General features: G+C 40.0%; 1 protein-coding gene across 12 annotated transcripts in view; it reads left to right on the top strand.

The window, feature by feature from the left end:
* The window catches only part of GPHN (gephyrin), a 276,180-nt gene extending 259,393 nt beyond the window's left edge, over positions 1-16,787 (top strand). For all 12 annotated transcript variants that reach the window (XM_040975435.1, XM_040975432.1, XM_040975433.1 and 9 more), the window contains 6 exons: positions 1,148-1,235; positions 3,099-3,172; positions 7,132-7,196; positions 10,323-10,426; positions 14,337-14,433; positions 15,771-16,787. In XM_040975435.1, coding sequence (XP_040831369.1) covers positions 1,148-1,235; positions 3,099-3,172; positions 7,132-7,196; positions 10,323-10,426; positions 14,337-14,433; positions 15,771-15,904 — 562 coding nt within the window. In that variant the 3' untranslated portion in view covers positions 15,905-16,787. The remainder of the gene's footprint in view (positions 1-1,147; positions 1,236-3,098; positions 3,173-7,131; positions 7,197-10,322; positions 10,427-14,336; positions 14,434-15,770) is intronic.

Raw genomic sequence — 16,787 nt, 5'->3', positions numbered from 1 at the left:
GATTGAGAAACCTCAGGTTAGGCCTCTGCAACACTTCTAGAAGCCAGAATAGAAGACCCTTGATTTTTTTTTCCATGTCTTCTCTCCAGGCCTTTGATCTGTGTGAGGGTTGGGGTAGATCTGGTCCACAGGCTACAGGAAATTATTTTGTCTGATCCTGCCAAGGAAACCACAGGTGGGAGTTAAAATTTAGTAGATCTAAGAAGGTTAATTTTTAAGTTTATAATTTGGTAAAGCCTGCAGATAAATTTATGAATATCCAAATGGTCTTTAACAGAAAAAAAAAAAAAAAGGTCCCTTTCCTCCTGATTCATCAGAGGGCCTGGTGCCTGGCCATTTTCAGTTGAGATCCAGGAACATACCCACTTTCTCTCTTTAACATTCAACCTGTTTTTGTTTGTTTCTTTGTTTGTTTGTTTACCTCTCAGGATATTTCATATAGCTTCTGTCTTCCACATTCCTTTAATCTCCTGTTTTTCACTAAACATCCCTGGGTTTTCATATTTCAGCCTCCTAATAGGTTAAAAGCCAAATTCTTAAATTTGAAAGTCCTCCAAAAATCATGTCCCCTCTCACCCATCTCAGTCACTTCTAGTCAAGTCCTTCACTCTTGCCAAGCTGTCATCACTGCGCCCTAGAAACTGCAGCCTTAGGCACGATTCTAAGCTGTTGCTTATGTTATCTGTGTTATTCCAAAGCCTTCTCCCATTCCTTTCCACTTGTCAAAAGTTCAACTCCTCAATTCATTCTCTCCAAAGAGTCCTACGTGATCCTTTTGACACCTCAGGGTGACCAGCTCTGCTCATTTGCCTGGGATATCCTAGGACATGTGTCTTCCAGTTTTTAAACAAGGGCATTCCTAGGTAAACCAAGATGGCTTACTGTCTTTCATTACACTGCCTTCTTGAAGGAAAAAGCCCTGTGAAAGCAGGAATAACCACTAATGTAACATTTAGAAAGTCCTTTCTCTACAATAAAAGGTATACTTCTATTGGGCAAAGACCCATTTGATTCCCCCAAAATGGAATACATTGCTGTACTCCAGACAGGTTTCTACTCAGAGAATAAGGTGGGTTCATTTAAAGTTGACACTATATCCCAGATACTCGTCTGTGTGTTAATGCATTGTCTTTCTCTGTTTTTCCAGCCCAGATGACTTACTCAATGCCTTGAACGAGGGGATCAGCCGTGCTGATGTCATCATCACATCAGGCGGTGTATCCATGGGGGAAAAGGTATGGAAATTGAGATTCATGCGGCTGTAGCTGCTGCGGTGCTCCTGCAGATAGATGGTCCTTAAACTGCTATCTTTGAGATGACCTGCTACTAGAAAAAATTAAAAGGATTACTAGAGTTTAGGAGGGACATTTAGTCATCTTATTATTTGATTCTCTAGAAACACGTAACAATTCTAAATTTGGTTTATATAATAATGTAACCTCAAAATAAAAATAAATAAGTTGTCATTCCAACTTTGGGAGTTATGAGGAGGCAAGTGAGGCTGGGATGGAGAGCAAGCGGGAAGAACCTCCTCAAAGACTGGACGCAGGGAGGGCAAGCAGCGCAGGAGCTAAAACACCTTGGGATGCTTGCATCTCTCAATGCTCACATGCCAGCCCCACCCTCCATTCCGCCCTCCTGTTAACGGACTCCCGTGGAGGCAGCAGGTGCTGGTTCCAATGGGAGAACCCTGCTGCCCACGTGGGACCACACTGAGTTCCACGTTCCTGGCTTCAGCTAGCCACTGTGGGCACACAGGGCATGGATTAGTGGGTAGGAGAGTCTCCTCTCTGCCCAGCTCTCTCTACCTTTCAAATAGATTTTTAAATTTCTTTTTCTTTAAAAAGCTTGATACAATATAGTTTTGGCTAAAACGTGGATAGTAAAATGAATGAGGAATGAACATTGGTTGAGTGGGAAGAGAGCTAACTGATTAGAACGGTGATTTGTATACAAGTTCAGGATTTTGGCTATGAGAATGATGGTTAAAAGGTGAGGCTTTTTCCTAAAAAATGCAGGAAGCTATTGAAGTAGTATGTAATCAGTTGCTCCAAGGACCACTGGCACTGCTGAACGGAAAATGAATTGGAAAACCGTGAGGCCACTGGCATTGAAATGAGCCAGGAGAGATGATGTCGGCCAAGGATGTGAGATTGAAAAAAGGGAGCAGATCGTTTTGAATAAAATAAACCATTTCAAAAATTGTGGCATATTTAAATTTTTGGCAGGATACTAGGCTTGGCTTTAGACTAGTAAATAAGAAATTCAATAGTAGATCCAGAAGTTACATTCTGTCAGAGAAAATTTAAAGAGTTGTAATTTCTTCCTTTTTTGTCCACAAAACTAACTGCAGGACAGTGTAACTTCTCCTTTCCGAAGACTGGTCATCACCACAAGCTCTTATCTGTAAAACATAAAGTCAGAGCCATCACACTTCTTCCTTTCTGTTTCAGAGTTCACTTCAGCTGACTTGTTTAGATGGGCATCCTATGGGGGGAAAAAATCCACATCTCTTAATGTGTATTAGCTGAAGTCTATTAAGCAAAATAATGTAGGCTGCAGAACTACAAAGTACTTCAAAGAATCCATGGAAAAATTGAATTTAATGTTATTTTTATTTTGTTGCAAAGCACTTATGAAATCTGGCGGTTTTTTTCGTTGTACACGTTTTCCATGCACTTGCTGAAGTACCCTAATACGAGGGGAAGGCACCACGTTTGATGTATGGTGCGTAGTGTCCTTTGTCTGCCTGAAGAGACGTTTACTCCCAAGCCGGGGGCTCACACGTGAATGCGTTCCGATGCTGTGCTGTCAGCCCTGCTAGGAAGCACTGTGCTGGAGGACAGGGACGCTTCCTGTTTGGTGTGAGGCTGTTCTCGCCTGCGTCCTCACTGCTACTTAGCACTCACCGAACGCTCCACACACACTTACTGACAGCATAAGTGAATGAGTGAAGAACGGAGAGTATTAAGTAAATCAACTTCTCAAAAATAAGAAAATTATTTGAATCCTGTACATGCATTTCATTTTCATTTAAAGTGTTGAAAGTCCAATATTAAAATGTTTGACTATAAGGAGATGATTTTGCCTGTTTGCAGGACTATCTCAAGCAGGTGCTGGACATCGATCTACACGCCCAGATCCATTTCGGCAGGGTTTTCATGAAACCAGGGTATGAAAACAATATCCTTATCTCTTTTATGGGGTTCATTTGGCTTGTTCTATCAATGTTTTTAAATGCTTCCCTTTCTTGCATTTTATTACAGCCTATAATAAATGAATGTTATCATATAACATCCCTAAGTGCAGCTCCCATTTGTAACAGGAATTTATCTTCCTTATGAATCATTAAAAAAAACGACTTCCCAAACTTTTTCTGCTTCATATATTTTATTTTTTAAAGATTTATTTATTTTTATTGCAAAGTCAGATTTACAGAGAAAATGAGAGACAGAAAGAAACATTTTCCATCTGCTGGTTTACTCCCCAAGTGGCCATGACAGGCAGAGCTGCGCCAGTCTGAAGCCAAGAACCAGGGCCTCTTCCAGGTCTCCCACACAGGTGCAGGGTCCCAAGGCTTTGGACCGTCCTCAACTGCTTTCCCAGGCCACAAGCAGGGAGCTGGGTGGGAAGCAGGGCCACCGGGATACAAACCAGTGCTTATATGGGATCCCAGCATGTGCAAGGCAAGGACTTTAGCCGCTAGGCTACCATGCCGGGGCAGAGAATGGTGTTATTATTTGAGACGTGTACCACAATGACATGGTATCTAGAATTTTCTTTAAAAGAGTCCATTCTACCCTCCCCCAAGAAAGACAGGGTGGGGATGGGTGCTGATAAAACAACCAGAAAAATGTTCATGGTAACTGAAGTAGGATGATGAATAAATGAAAGAACTCATTGTACCATATGAGCGCCGGTTCTAACTGCAGCAGCACCACTTCCCATCCAGCTCCCTGCTTGTAGCCTGGGAAAGCAGTCGAGGACGGCCCAAAGCCTTGGGACCCTCCACCTACATGGGAGACCTGGAAGAGCTCCTGGCTCCTGGCTTCAGATCGGTTCAGCTCTGACCATTGTGGCCACTTGGGGAGTGAATCATTGGATGGAAGATCTTCCTCTCTGTCTCTCCTCCTCTGTATATCTGACTTTCCAATAAAAATAAATAAATCTTTAAATAATAAAAATACCATTCTCTTACTTAACTACAGTGGTGCTGCCAGAGCATCTAACAAAATAAACAGTGATTCTTTAACATTTTCTAATACTTTGATTATATTTAAATTTGCCCCAAATGTCAAGAAAAAGAATATGGTTTTCTAATTGTTTTTTTTTTTTTGACTCAACATTGAAGTAAGGTGGATTCATTATAATTGATTATTAAGTTTCTATTAAATGAAACATTTATTCTTCTCTCCCTTTATTTTGGTCATATCACTGACTTGTTAGAAAAAATAAATTACATTTCCTGATGAAAGTATTTGGCTTACTACATCCCAGGTTGCATTACATATATATTCTATAGAATGAAAGACCTAAAGGCTTAATTGAATTCAGGTTCTATTTGCTTTCTTTTGTGAGAATAGTTTATGCAGTGTTTCGCACTGCCTCTCGCTGTCTCCCAGAGGGGAAGAATAACCATGTACCAAGGTCTGCGTGTCTCCTGTAACTAAGGGCTGGTGGAGGAATGTTCTAGACTCGGTCAGCAATCCTCAAGGAAGGTGTTGCTGTGACACAGAAGGTGGGACCATGTCTTTAAGCAGTAGCCTGCCTGGTCAATTCCCAGGCACTCTGTGAATTCTTGATTTTCTGTTGCACAGATGAATATCCCACAGACAGCTCTTAGAGAAATCATATCACGTAGTGCAAGGTTCAGGAGATGATTTAAATCGGCCCTGTGGTTTAAAAACAGGAGAAGGAAGAACATGTGATGCCCTCCTGCCTCCTCTTGGTATCTGCGTGCTAGTTTGCATCATGAGGCGGTACAGAAATTTAAGTAGGCATCCTTTAACTGGTTAGAATTGTATGCTTCTCTAAAGAAAAGAACATACAACGAGTGGTTACTTAATAGTGGAGCAAAAAGAAATAGAAAAAGCACAAATGCAGTTTAAGCTTTGTTCATTCAGAATGATATTAACCTCTGTCATTTTATAGACAAAGATGCTGACAAAGCATTTTGGGTGTTTGGAATCAAGGCCCACGTCCTGTTTTTATGAATTGACTACAGTGAACAAAGCTGTCAGCAAGAATGTGCATCTTAGAAATCATTTTTTTATTACAGTAACAGTTATTGCCAAATAGTCTACTTATACTCAGTGTATACTCAATCTCATTTTTATAAAACATAGCAAAAAAAAAAAATCAGGAAGTAAGCAAAACAGGTCTCTGAGCAGCCAAAATACACACCACTGTTTCACAGCCCAGCCCACCAGAGCCATCCAAATACACGCTACTGCTTCACAGCCCGGCCCACCCACGTCATACAAATACAGAGCCATAAAATCACAACACTGTTGTAAATCTTTCTTCCTCGACTTAGTAGCTGGGTGTGTTAACAAAATTGCTTGATCTTTCTGATTCTCAGTTTCCTCGTTTAATAAATGAAATGATAAGCTTCATTTCATGGTATTGTGCTGAAGTTTAAATGAAATCATGAATCTAAAATGCACAGATGTTAGTCTTAAAATACTGATTTGGGGGGCCAGCTTTGTGGTGCAACACGTTGAGCCTCTGCCTGTAACACTGGAATCTCCTCTCAGAGTGCCAGCTGGGTCCTGGCTGCCTCACTTTCCACCCTAGCTACCTGCTATAAAGCACCTTGGAGGGCAACGGAAGATAGCCCAAGTGCTGGGACCGCAGCCAGCCATACAGGACACCTCGATTGAGTTCTTGGCTCTTGCCTTCAGCCTTCATAGAGACATTGCAGCCCCTTGGGGAGGGAGCCAGAGGATGGAAGATACCCTTCTGTCTGTCCCTCTGTCGTTCTGCCTTGCAAATAAGTGACAGATATGAAATAGTCATTTCCATTGTTGCTAGTACTATCTCTATTCTACCAGCTTAAGGGTTACTCTCTGGTTCCATGCCTCAACCAGCATTCAGGGTTGATACGATGGCAAGCTGGCCTTACAAGGGAGTCACAGGAAAAAGGAGGTAGAAAAAAACAGAAGGAGGACAGCAGTGTGGGACATGGTTTATAGTGAGAACAACCCACAGTGCCCTTGTGACCTGACATCACTGCACTGTAACAGGCTCTGGTACATCGATACTGATGGACAGCCATATTTTAAAAAGTCAGTGTCACTATATTATTACAAAGGGAAATGAAGGAGTGATCTATTTTTGAAAGATTAACCTGCAGAAATAGCAAAGGCAAAAACAATTTGGATGCTTAAAGCAATAACTCTCCATCTATACGGACACTTCAGTATTCTCTAAGGATTCCTTACCAATTAAGTTTTATTAATACAAGACTTTTAACTAAAATCCTGCATTAAGGGAAAATGGGGGTGGGGGCGGTAAAGTCACTGTTCGCTGTCTACTCCCTCGCTGCTACTCACCCTTCTCCCCACAAAATGAAAATTTCATCAGAATCATGAGGGAATTTAATTTGGTAATTTTTAAATCACTGTTGCTTTAGTTTGATTCTAATCGGGGTACTGAATTTACTTGGCTGTTTCAAAAAGCTCCATTGATTTGAGGGAACTTCTTATGTGCATTGTTGAGTAGTTTTAAAAGGATAAGATATACTCATCTTGAACCATAAGTAGATATATATATTAGCAGGTAGTCTTATGACAATAAAATGATTGAAAATCTGTAAGAAAAATAGTATAGATTGTTAACTGTATGGATGGTAAGACTGGGGAAGGCTAGGGTCCAGGCTACATTTCTATAATACTGACAAGAAGGAAAACTAAAACCAAGAATGTGATTACTTGAAGAGTAAGATGTTAAGAACACATTTAAGTGCTCCTGAAGTACTTCAGAATTTGGGGCTTACAGGTGAGTGAACAAAGAAGCATTTCTGTGTGGAGGGATCCGTGCGTGCAGTCACGTACCAGGAAGGCTGCAGAGTGACTGCTCAGCCTGTCACTTCAGTAATCGCTCACGGCTTCTCTCCTCCTTATTCTCTAGCCTGCCAACAACATTTGCAACTTTGGATATTGATGGTGTAAGAAAAATTATCTTTGCACTACCAGGTAAGAATCATTGAAATTGCTTTGGAAAAAAGTGATGAAAGAAAGGCTTTTGAACTTCTCATATTACCATGCCCCCCATCAGCTCACTCGACACGGAATCTGAAAGATATGGACTCAATTCCCAACCGGTCAACATCACCATCACTCACATACGTACACAGGCACACATGCACACACGCACACATGCACACATACTCAGGCACACACAGGCACACACACAGCCATTTGAACAGCAACTCACATGTTCGGAATATAAGAAAAGCAAAGCAGTTCAGTTTATAAAGATTTTCAGTCAGATTTTACAAGCATTTAAAATCATTGCATCTTGATTTTAAAGCAGTTTCCAACTGCTATGTATCTACTTGTTTGTTTTTAACTTTATTAATTATCATCAATAACTCGGCCCTATTATTTCTTGCTTGTCATGAGTTCCTTCAGAAAATAACTGATTTGTTCCTTTCCGAGTCATAAACATACAGCTTTAGACTACTTACTTGATTTTATATTAAGTAAATCTTTAGAAAAATAATCAATGAATGAACTGTTAAGAAAGAGCTTAAATTTTGTGTATTTGCAATTTTCTTAACTTTTTAAAATTATTATGTGATGTTCAGTATTTTTAAAAAGTTAGAAAACAGAGAAGCATAAAAAAATTCTGTAGTCTCCCATCCTCCCAGGAATAACTGTCATTTACAACATTTTTTTAAGATTTATTTATTTTTATTGGAAAGTCAAATTTATAAAGAGGAGAAACAGAAAAATCTTCCATCCGTAGGTTCACTCCCCAAGTGGCCACAATGGCTAGAACTAAGCCAATCTGAAGCAGGAGCCTCTTCCAGGTCTCCCACACGGGTGCAGGGTCCCAAGGCTTTGGGCCGTCCTCGACTGCTTTCCCAGGCCACAAGCAGGGAGCTGGATGGGAAGTGGAGCAGCCAGGACACAAACTTGTGCCCATATGGGATTTTAGAGCATGCAAGGCAAGGACTTGGCTACTGCTCTAGACCCCATTTACATTTAATTTCAGTCCTTCCAGTACTCTTTCATATATATGTCAACTCATTCTCTTTTGTAGAGATTAATCAATGTATTTGACAGTAAGACTTATATAGAGAGGAAAAAATAGAGGTTTTTGTGCTTGTTCTCCCCTTTTCAAGTAAATAAAAATAAAGGTTTTAAATAAGTAAATGAAGAAGGTACTTGGCAAGTGTACTTAGCTTAGTGAAGTTCACTTAAATTAGTGAAGCTTGCTTTAGGATACCGCCCATGCAGCCAAATATATGTTTGTGTATCTTCTCTCCATAGTCCACCCACCATTTTCAGGTGCACGAAACACCTAAAATTCCTCAGCCTCTTCTTGTAACTTTAAAAGATCTTGGTATTTGCATGGAACTGTTTTGTCTTCCACACCAGAATACCATAGCCTTGGGTGGTTTCAACAATGGAAACCAGTTAAGCTACTGCTTAGCACACCAAGGTTTATATCCAAGTGCCAGATCGAGTCAGGCAGCAGGTTGCCTGAGTTCCTGCCAGCCATGTGAGAGACCAGAATGAAGTTCCTGCCCCGATCTTTGCTTCAGCCTGGCCCAGCCCTTGCTGTTAGGGCCACTCAGAGAGTGAAACAGGTGTGGAAGATCTCATTTCATCTCTGTCTGATCCTATGTCCTTCAAGTAAACAAATCAGAGAGAGAGAGAGAAAACCAAAAGCAAAAACGTATTTTATCACAATTTAAGAGACTGAGCAGGACCTAGCACGATAGTGTAATGGTTGAAGTCCTCGCCTTGCACGTCCCGGGATCCCATGTGGGCGCCGGTTCTAATCCCGGCAGCCCCGCTTCCCTTCCAGCTCCCTGCCTGTGGCCCGGGAAAGCAGTTGAGGACGGCCCAAAGCCTTGGACCCTGCACCCATGTGGAAGACCAGGAAGAGCTCCTGGCTTCGGATTGGCTCAGATCCAGCTGTTGCAGCCGCTTGGGGAGTGAATCATCGGATGGACAGAAGATCTTCCTCTCTGTCTCTCCTCCTTTCTGTATATCCACCTTTCCAATAAAAATAAATAAATAAATCTTAAAAAGCAAAAAAAAAAAGACTGAGCATGCTGACAGAATTCGTTTCTGTTGAGCATTCTCTTCCTGCCACATCCAGCAGTGTCTCACATGGCCTTGCCTCCTTGCCTGCACACCCTGCTGACTCTTCGAGAGTCACCAGTCCTTATTGGATTAGGGCCAATTCTTGGGTTTTTTTTTTTAAGATTTACTTATTTTTATTGGAAAGTCAGATACACAGAGAGGAAGAGCTGCTGCCCACTGATTCACTCCAAGTGGCTTCAATGTTCAATTGCCGGAGCTGTGTCAGTCTGAAGCCAGGCACCCGGAGCCTCTTTCTGGGTCTCCCATGTGGTTGCAGTGTCCCAAGGCTTTGGGCCATCCTTGACTGCTTTCCCAGGCCGCAAGCAGGGAACTGGATGGGAAGTGGGACCACCAGGATTAGAACCGGCGGCCATATGGGATCCCAGTGCATTCAAGGTGAGGTTTTAGCTTCTTGGCCTGTGCACCAGGCCCTAGGACCAACTCTTATGAGTGCATGTAACCTTAAGGCCCTGTCTCCAGATACTTTGGGACTTAGAACATCACCTCTGAATTGGGAGGGATGAGGTGGGGTCAAAGTTCAGGCTGTAACAATTATTTATCTTCAAGACTTCACATCTTGATCATTTTGTTTTGTTTTTAATTTACAGTAGTTTCTGGGTAGAGATTAAATACATTTCCTATGCTTATCTGGATTTTCCAAAATTTGAGTAACACTACTATAATTATTTCATTTTCAAATGCATTAAAAATAGCATTTAAAAATATGAAACTTACACATTATTGACTCTCAGGGAAGCGGAAATAGTGTTAAGCAGCTGTGGGTATCAGGAATGTCTTTTACTGGAGGAACCAAATGTTTATGCCCTCCAAGGCATTTGCTTTCCTACACCTGTATATTGGTACCCCGTTGGAACAGGGTGACTTAGAAAAGGAAATCCACTGGCTAGCACATTACACTCCGAGATACCTGAAGTTATAGACAGGCATAACTATGACAAATTTGTGTGTGCTATACAATAACTAACTCTGGTTGACTTTCAGGGAATCCTGTATCAGCCGTGGTCACCTGCAATCTCTTTGTTGTGCCTGCACTGAGAAAGATGCAGGGCATCTTGGATCCTCGGCCAACAATCATCAAAGCCAGGGTAATGTGATCTAATGCTCAGAAACCAACAGTGATGCTTGATAAAAATAATAATAATAATAATGTGATTTCCTAACTTACCAAAACAAACACCAGCATTTTTATATTTGTTCTTATGGAAGTTGTATTTATATTCTCCCTTTCCTGATTGAAAGTGGAGGAGATGGGGGTCACTTCTGTTTTCCTCCTATGACTTCTAAAGTGAAGCATTTTCTCCTGCAAAAGGCGTTCAGAAGCAAAAGTTGAAACAAAATGGTCAGAACATCTGTCACCACCTGACATAAGACCTGAATAGAACAGGTCTTTTCCGTGTTCTCTCATGGGAAAAGAACAGCAATTAACCTGGTCAGCTTTTTGTGACCTTAATGGTAAATTTCAAACAATTCAGAAAGAAACAACCCAAGAACTTGAGAATCTGGTTGTTCAAGTACAAAGTATAGCCATGCTATTTAGACAAAGACTACCAAGGCTGAGAAACATACCTGTGATTAAAGTCACTTGGCAGTCCCCTTCTCCAGAAACACTACTAATGAGCAGGCATCAAACTATTACTTTTCAAGAATTCTTGTATAAATTTTTATGACACAATTCTGTGATAGTCAACAGTGAGAACATAAAGCATAGAACAAATATGAATAAAATGTTACTTTGAAGAAACAAAGGATAATTTTATTTTAAAGCCAGGCTATAGATACTCTTAACATTGACCTTTTGATTCAGGGGTGAAAAATGTCTTACCCAGTAGACTGTATAAGCCCACAAAGTTATTTATAGCAACAACTTGAAATTCAGTAAATGTACAGCAGGTGAACTTTAAAGTTGATCATTTTGTATGGGTTGTAAATGATGTTATTAAAATTCAAATATCGCTTGACAGAAAGAAGTTTCCCACCCCTGCCTAAATGCTGAGACCTTGTAAACCAATATATGAAAGTGTCACCTTCTTTTCTTAAATTCACTTACATGCGATTGGACTTTAAAAAAAAACTTATTTGAAATTAAGTGACCAAAAAATGAAAATCATCAATGAACAAAAAGTATTCTGACCAAGTCAGGAGGTCAGATGTGCGAAGCCTGGATTTAGTCACAGCAGTAATGGAAAAGCCTTCACTGCTGTGAGAAAGAGGGCTTTTCTTTGACTCCACAAAGCTGCTATGAATCCTTTCATTTCTCATTTGAATTCCTGCCATCTCTGCTTTGACAGTTTAAAGTAACAACTGTCCATTCTGATGACAGTAAGATGGTGTCATGTAATCAAACTGATGCTTGTTACGCCGTTGGTGATGTCCACTCAGCTCACAGAACCAAGAATTGCTGCAGGAAGCACTCCGCGTTCTCGCACAGCAGTGTCGCTCATCCACGTGCTTGGCTGGTTGCCTCCTACTTTTCCTCCCTTTATCACCTTACACCTTGTCTGACAAAGCCACCACTTCAGATCATAACCATATTCATCACTACACTTAAAATAAATCTTATCATCCCTATTTTCTGACCATACTAAGATGCAGCCTACAGAAACTGTGTGTTACTGTTCCTTCAATAGATGCCACAGTCATTGCCTTCACCAGTGTTTGGAGGAAACAGGTGGATGTTAAAGGCTAGTGTTGATAACTCAGGCTGTTCGATTTTTGTTAAGATTTATTATTTGTTTATCTAAAATGCAGAGCCACAGACAGGGAGAGACAGAAATAGGTGTTCCATCTGCTGGTTCACTCCCCAAATGGCAACAAAAGCCAGAGCTGGGTCAATCCAAAGCCAGGAGCCAGGAGTTCTGTCTGTGTCTGCCACAAGGGCTCAGAGGCCCAAGCATTTGATGTATCCTCTACTGCCTTCCCAGAAACCTAAGCAGGCAGCTGGATTGGGAAGGGAGCTGCTGGGACTCAGCCAGCACCCATATGGGATGCCAACATACCACCAAGTCAGCCAGCCCACTGCTGGACCTTGACGTCACCACCCTACAGACAGGTCAACACTGCATCATACAGCACAGAAAATGGAGTCCTTTGATATCAAACTATTTAGAAGAGCATCCGTCTAAAGCACTTTCCTTACTTCCTTCATCATTTAGGGTTGGAGCTGAAAATACTCAGGATTTCTAGTAATTATAATTCTAGCAACTAATCAATTATAATTAATGAATCAAATTTTCAAGGAGAATCTGCCAGGTGTTTGCTCAATTTTCCATTAAAGAACCCTGTTCTGCCCTCGTATCAACATTTTTTCTCTAGAAATGTAACTGAGGTAATCTGTTTAATATTAACAGTTCATCTCAAGGAGTAATTTAGAGATGGAAAAATGGAAGATGAACCAGCAGATGGAGATCTTTGTCTCTCCTCTGTCTCTCTCTCCCCCCCCCACTCCCTCCCTCCCCTTCTCCTCTTCCTCTTTCTCTCTCACCTTCTCCTTCTCCCTTTTCTCTCTTTAACTCTTCATTTCAAATAAACAATAAATCTCAGAAACAGAAAACAGAGGAGGACAGGAAAATACCATTACCTTCCATGATAATATGTCAGACCTGTATGTTGTAACTCCACCAGTCTATTCTCACTTGTCCATCTTCTCTGTTCTTGAACATTACTGTTCCTTCATATGTTAACAGTTTGTTGAGTGCTTTCTGATGTCATAAACAGTGAATTATAAAGCATTTCTACAAATATTTATATAGTTTAGAAATTGCTAAGGTCTTTGCAATTGTAGAAATATTGTTTATATGATAAGATCAAAAATTGATCATTAATTATTGGGTAGCTTAGCTTTTATATGAGAATGTTATGGCCTGTAAATTTTAGAAGAAAAGATATTTAACATGATCAAACTATCTATAACTTGGAGAAATATAGCATATTTTAACTTGTTTTTAAGAAATGAGAAGTACATTTAGATTTTAAAAGGTTTGGAAGCAGGTATTTGAAAATAATTCATGCTATTGCATACAAGGATCTTATAACCCTTGTGATAGATGATATAGTTGGGCAGACAATTTACACGATGCCCAAGCATTCCCTTATGGACTGATGAAGATAGAGCCATGTCATACCTTTTGTACCACCTATCAGTAAAGCTGACAATAGTCCTAGGTGTCTGTATCACCCCAGTCCCATTCTCATTCCATTATTGTTGCTAGAGAAAAGCTTTATGCTGAAACACTAGCAAATACAGTATGCATGTGGGTACACTTAATGCTGGAAAGCATACATACTCAAATTGAAAGGAAGGAAGATTTTTGTCCTTAGAGTACCACAAAGTGTTTTAAAAATAACTGCAAGTTATCTAGCCAGTGGACAAGAACTATTAATAAACTCAGTATCAATCAAGTTGGTATAATTCAATCAATCAAACATACAAAGATTATATTTAAGGAGAAAAACACATCCTGTGGCTAAATCAAAATAGTATAACTTTAAGTCAAGGTTACTTTTTTTGGTCTTAATGAGATTTGATATTAGTATTAGTCACTAGGGGAATATTCAAAAGAAAAGGAGAACTCAACACTTTTGTGTTGAAGATAGGCATATGAATGGGTAGCTGGATAACACCACATGGTAGGTCCTAAACATTTACTTGATGGGAAGACATGTATGGATGGATGGATATAGATGGATGAGGAATGAATGTGGAATTTGTTTATTTATGTCTCCTTCATTTTCAATGTCAAGATTACTTCAACACTTTTCAATATATAAATGTCCATCTTCTTTACCCATAGCAATAGGCATGTTTTAATGTACCTTTTCCCCTCTGTGACTGCCATGAAGCTGACCGCCAGAAGTTAAGATGGCAGTGATATAAAGAACAGAGTTCCAGTGAGGGTTTTCACGTTCACTGTATTTTCTGTGCAGTTCTCACCACCCTGTAGTCTTGCAAAATGACTGGGTGACCATATTTGTTTTCTTTTCCTCTTTATTTTGTAGTTATCATGTGATGTAAAACTGGATCCTCGTCCAGAATACCACCGGTGTATACTTACTTGGCATCACCAAGAACCACTGCCTTGGGCACAGAGCACAGGTGGGTCATGCACATCTGTGGGCTCCCAATGCATCCATCCTATCAAAAGCAATTTACAAATCATCTTCATTAGTTATAATTAATTTTGTAAACATCACATATTTTTCTTCTTGAAAATTAAATAAGTTAAATTATTCCAAAACAATACAACATCATAGAGCAAGAGTAAAAAAAATATTTACTTGAGCCATGTTTTCTAGATAAACCTTTGAAACAAATCCAGCATTCTGCTCAACCTGTAAGTTTTGACTGTAACCATAGTTGTTGGAAAAGGAAAGAACTTTGGCCATGCTACTCTAAATGTTAGTTTAAAACTCAGTTTAGGGACCAACACTGTGTGGTGGTAAGCTGGCATCTGTGATGCCAGCATCCATTTCAGAGATCCCATTCAAGTTCCAGCTGCTTTGCTTCCAGCCCAACTACCTGCTAATGTGCCTGGGAAAACAGCAAAAAAAAAAAAAAAAGGCCCCATTTTCTGAATCCCTGCCAAAACATGTGAGAGACCAGGATGAGATCTCTGGCTCCTGGCTTTGGCCCAGCCTATCTGTTGAAGCCACTTATGAATCAGCACATGGAAGATCTCTGTGTATGTATGTGTGTGTCACACTGCCTTTCAAATAAATAAAGTATTTCAAAAAATAATAAAGTTCAATTTATAATTAACTATTTGTAGCCTCTACCATACTCTGGATATTGCTAAAGTTTAAACAAAATTCAGTCTTCATAATTCAGAGTTCCATAACTATTACCTTTAGACTTTAAGCTTTTATTCTCAACTTGTCTAATCATATTTGCCTAACTTTTATTGCAACCTCTGGAAAATTGTATTACTCTGTTAGGAAAGGTCCTAGCAAGTGTGAGAGAGCAGCCTTCACATTGGCCACTAGCTAGGGTGCTGGGGAGATAGCCCAACATTCTTTATGGTCTCTTGAGAATTAAATACGATAATTATGTAAAGTACCTGGAACCTTGTGCAGCATTTATGATTGTCATTATTTATACATAAAATACATAAACCCTCCTTTTATGGTTACACATAAAACACTTTGACCTGAATGAAAAAAATTTGTGCATAATTTGCATAAAGCTTTAAAATCCTGTTTGTATTCTTTTAAAGAAGAATCTCTAATGTTTGTCTTTTTAAAAGTTGTACTGAAAGAGGGTAGGATATAGAAGTACCACTGCCTGCAAAAGGTAATGGGAACTATGATTGTCTCTCTTTCTCTTGAAGACCTGCATTTCTACTTGCCAGTTTTCATTCTGGAAAGGTCCCCAAAGGCTCCTTCCTATGCAGTGTGCTGCTTATTTGCTGCTGTAATAAGAGCATTTCTTTCTAGGTAATCAGATGAGCAGCCGTCTGATGAGCATGCGCAGTGCCAATGGATTGTTGATGCTACCTCCAAAGACAGAGCAGTATGTGGAGCTCCACAAGGGCGAGGTGGTGGACGTCATGGTCATTGGACGGCTATGATGCTCGCCAGCAGGAGAAAGCTTCGATGCATGTCCACATATCATTGACTGTATCCTGTAATATGCAACGGCACAGCTAGTTTTTTTTCTGATTTGGATGAAAGTTGATCTGTATAGTCAACATCTTGAACTATATTTCAAATGAATTTAAATATCTTTTAAAGAACACCTAAAAAATAAATCTTAACAGACAACTCTATTCTGATTATATCAAAGCGAATTTTTTCCTTTCTTGCAAATTGCTTTGTGTGTTCAATGCTAGATCTGATAGCGATAGCTTTTAGTAGACAGCAGTAGGTGCCTGCAGAACTTGTGTTTTTCTCATCTTTAAAAAACAACTACTTATGCTCTTAAATCAAGGCTGTCTGCTTATTTATACTAGTGTAGGCAACACTTGGATTTCCCTTCTTAGTATGCTTCATAACCGCTTTACAGAGCGCTTCTGCTTGTTCTTTACCATGTATCTCGTGTTTATGTGCACAGTGCCAAAAGAAGAGGGGCCGGGTGCAGGCCATGCCCTGCCTCAAGGTCAACCCCCTTCGCAACCTCTGGGGACGTTTATCTACCCAGTAGCCTCACGGCACAATACTCGTGGGCAGTAACTTGATACCTTTTATTTGAACAATCAGACTTGGGGGGTGGTGGGGAAATGCTTCCTTAAGTGCTGACAGCCTTTTTAATCAATACATTTAAAATTGTACAGAACAAAAAAAAATAAATAAAATAAAATCAAAGACTGATCTTGTACAGATATTAGTGTTACCAGCATTCATGTGAAAATCAAGAGCAAAGACAAAATAATGTTGAAACAACTCTGTACCATACATTTTCTGTAATGATACTGAAACTTAATGAATAAAAAAATCCTTGATCATTATTAAAAA

This window comes from Ochotona curzoniae, unplaced genomic scaffold, assembly GCF_017591425.1.
Source record: "Ochotona curzoniae isolate NIBS_2020 unplaced genomic scaffold, NIBS_Ocur_1.0 contig_2688, whole genome shotgun sequence".
Taxonomy (NCBI): domain Eukaryota; kingdom Metazoa; phylum Chordata; class Mammalia; order Lagomorpha; family Ochotonidae; genus Ochotona; species Ochotona curzoniae.
Note: the sequence above shows the minus strand (reverse complement) of the source record. Positions and strands in the feature narration are given on the sequence as shown.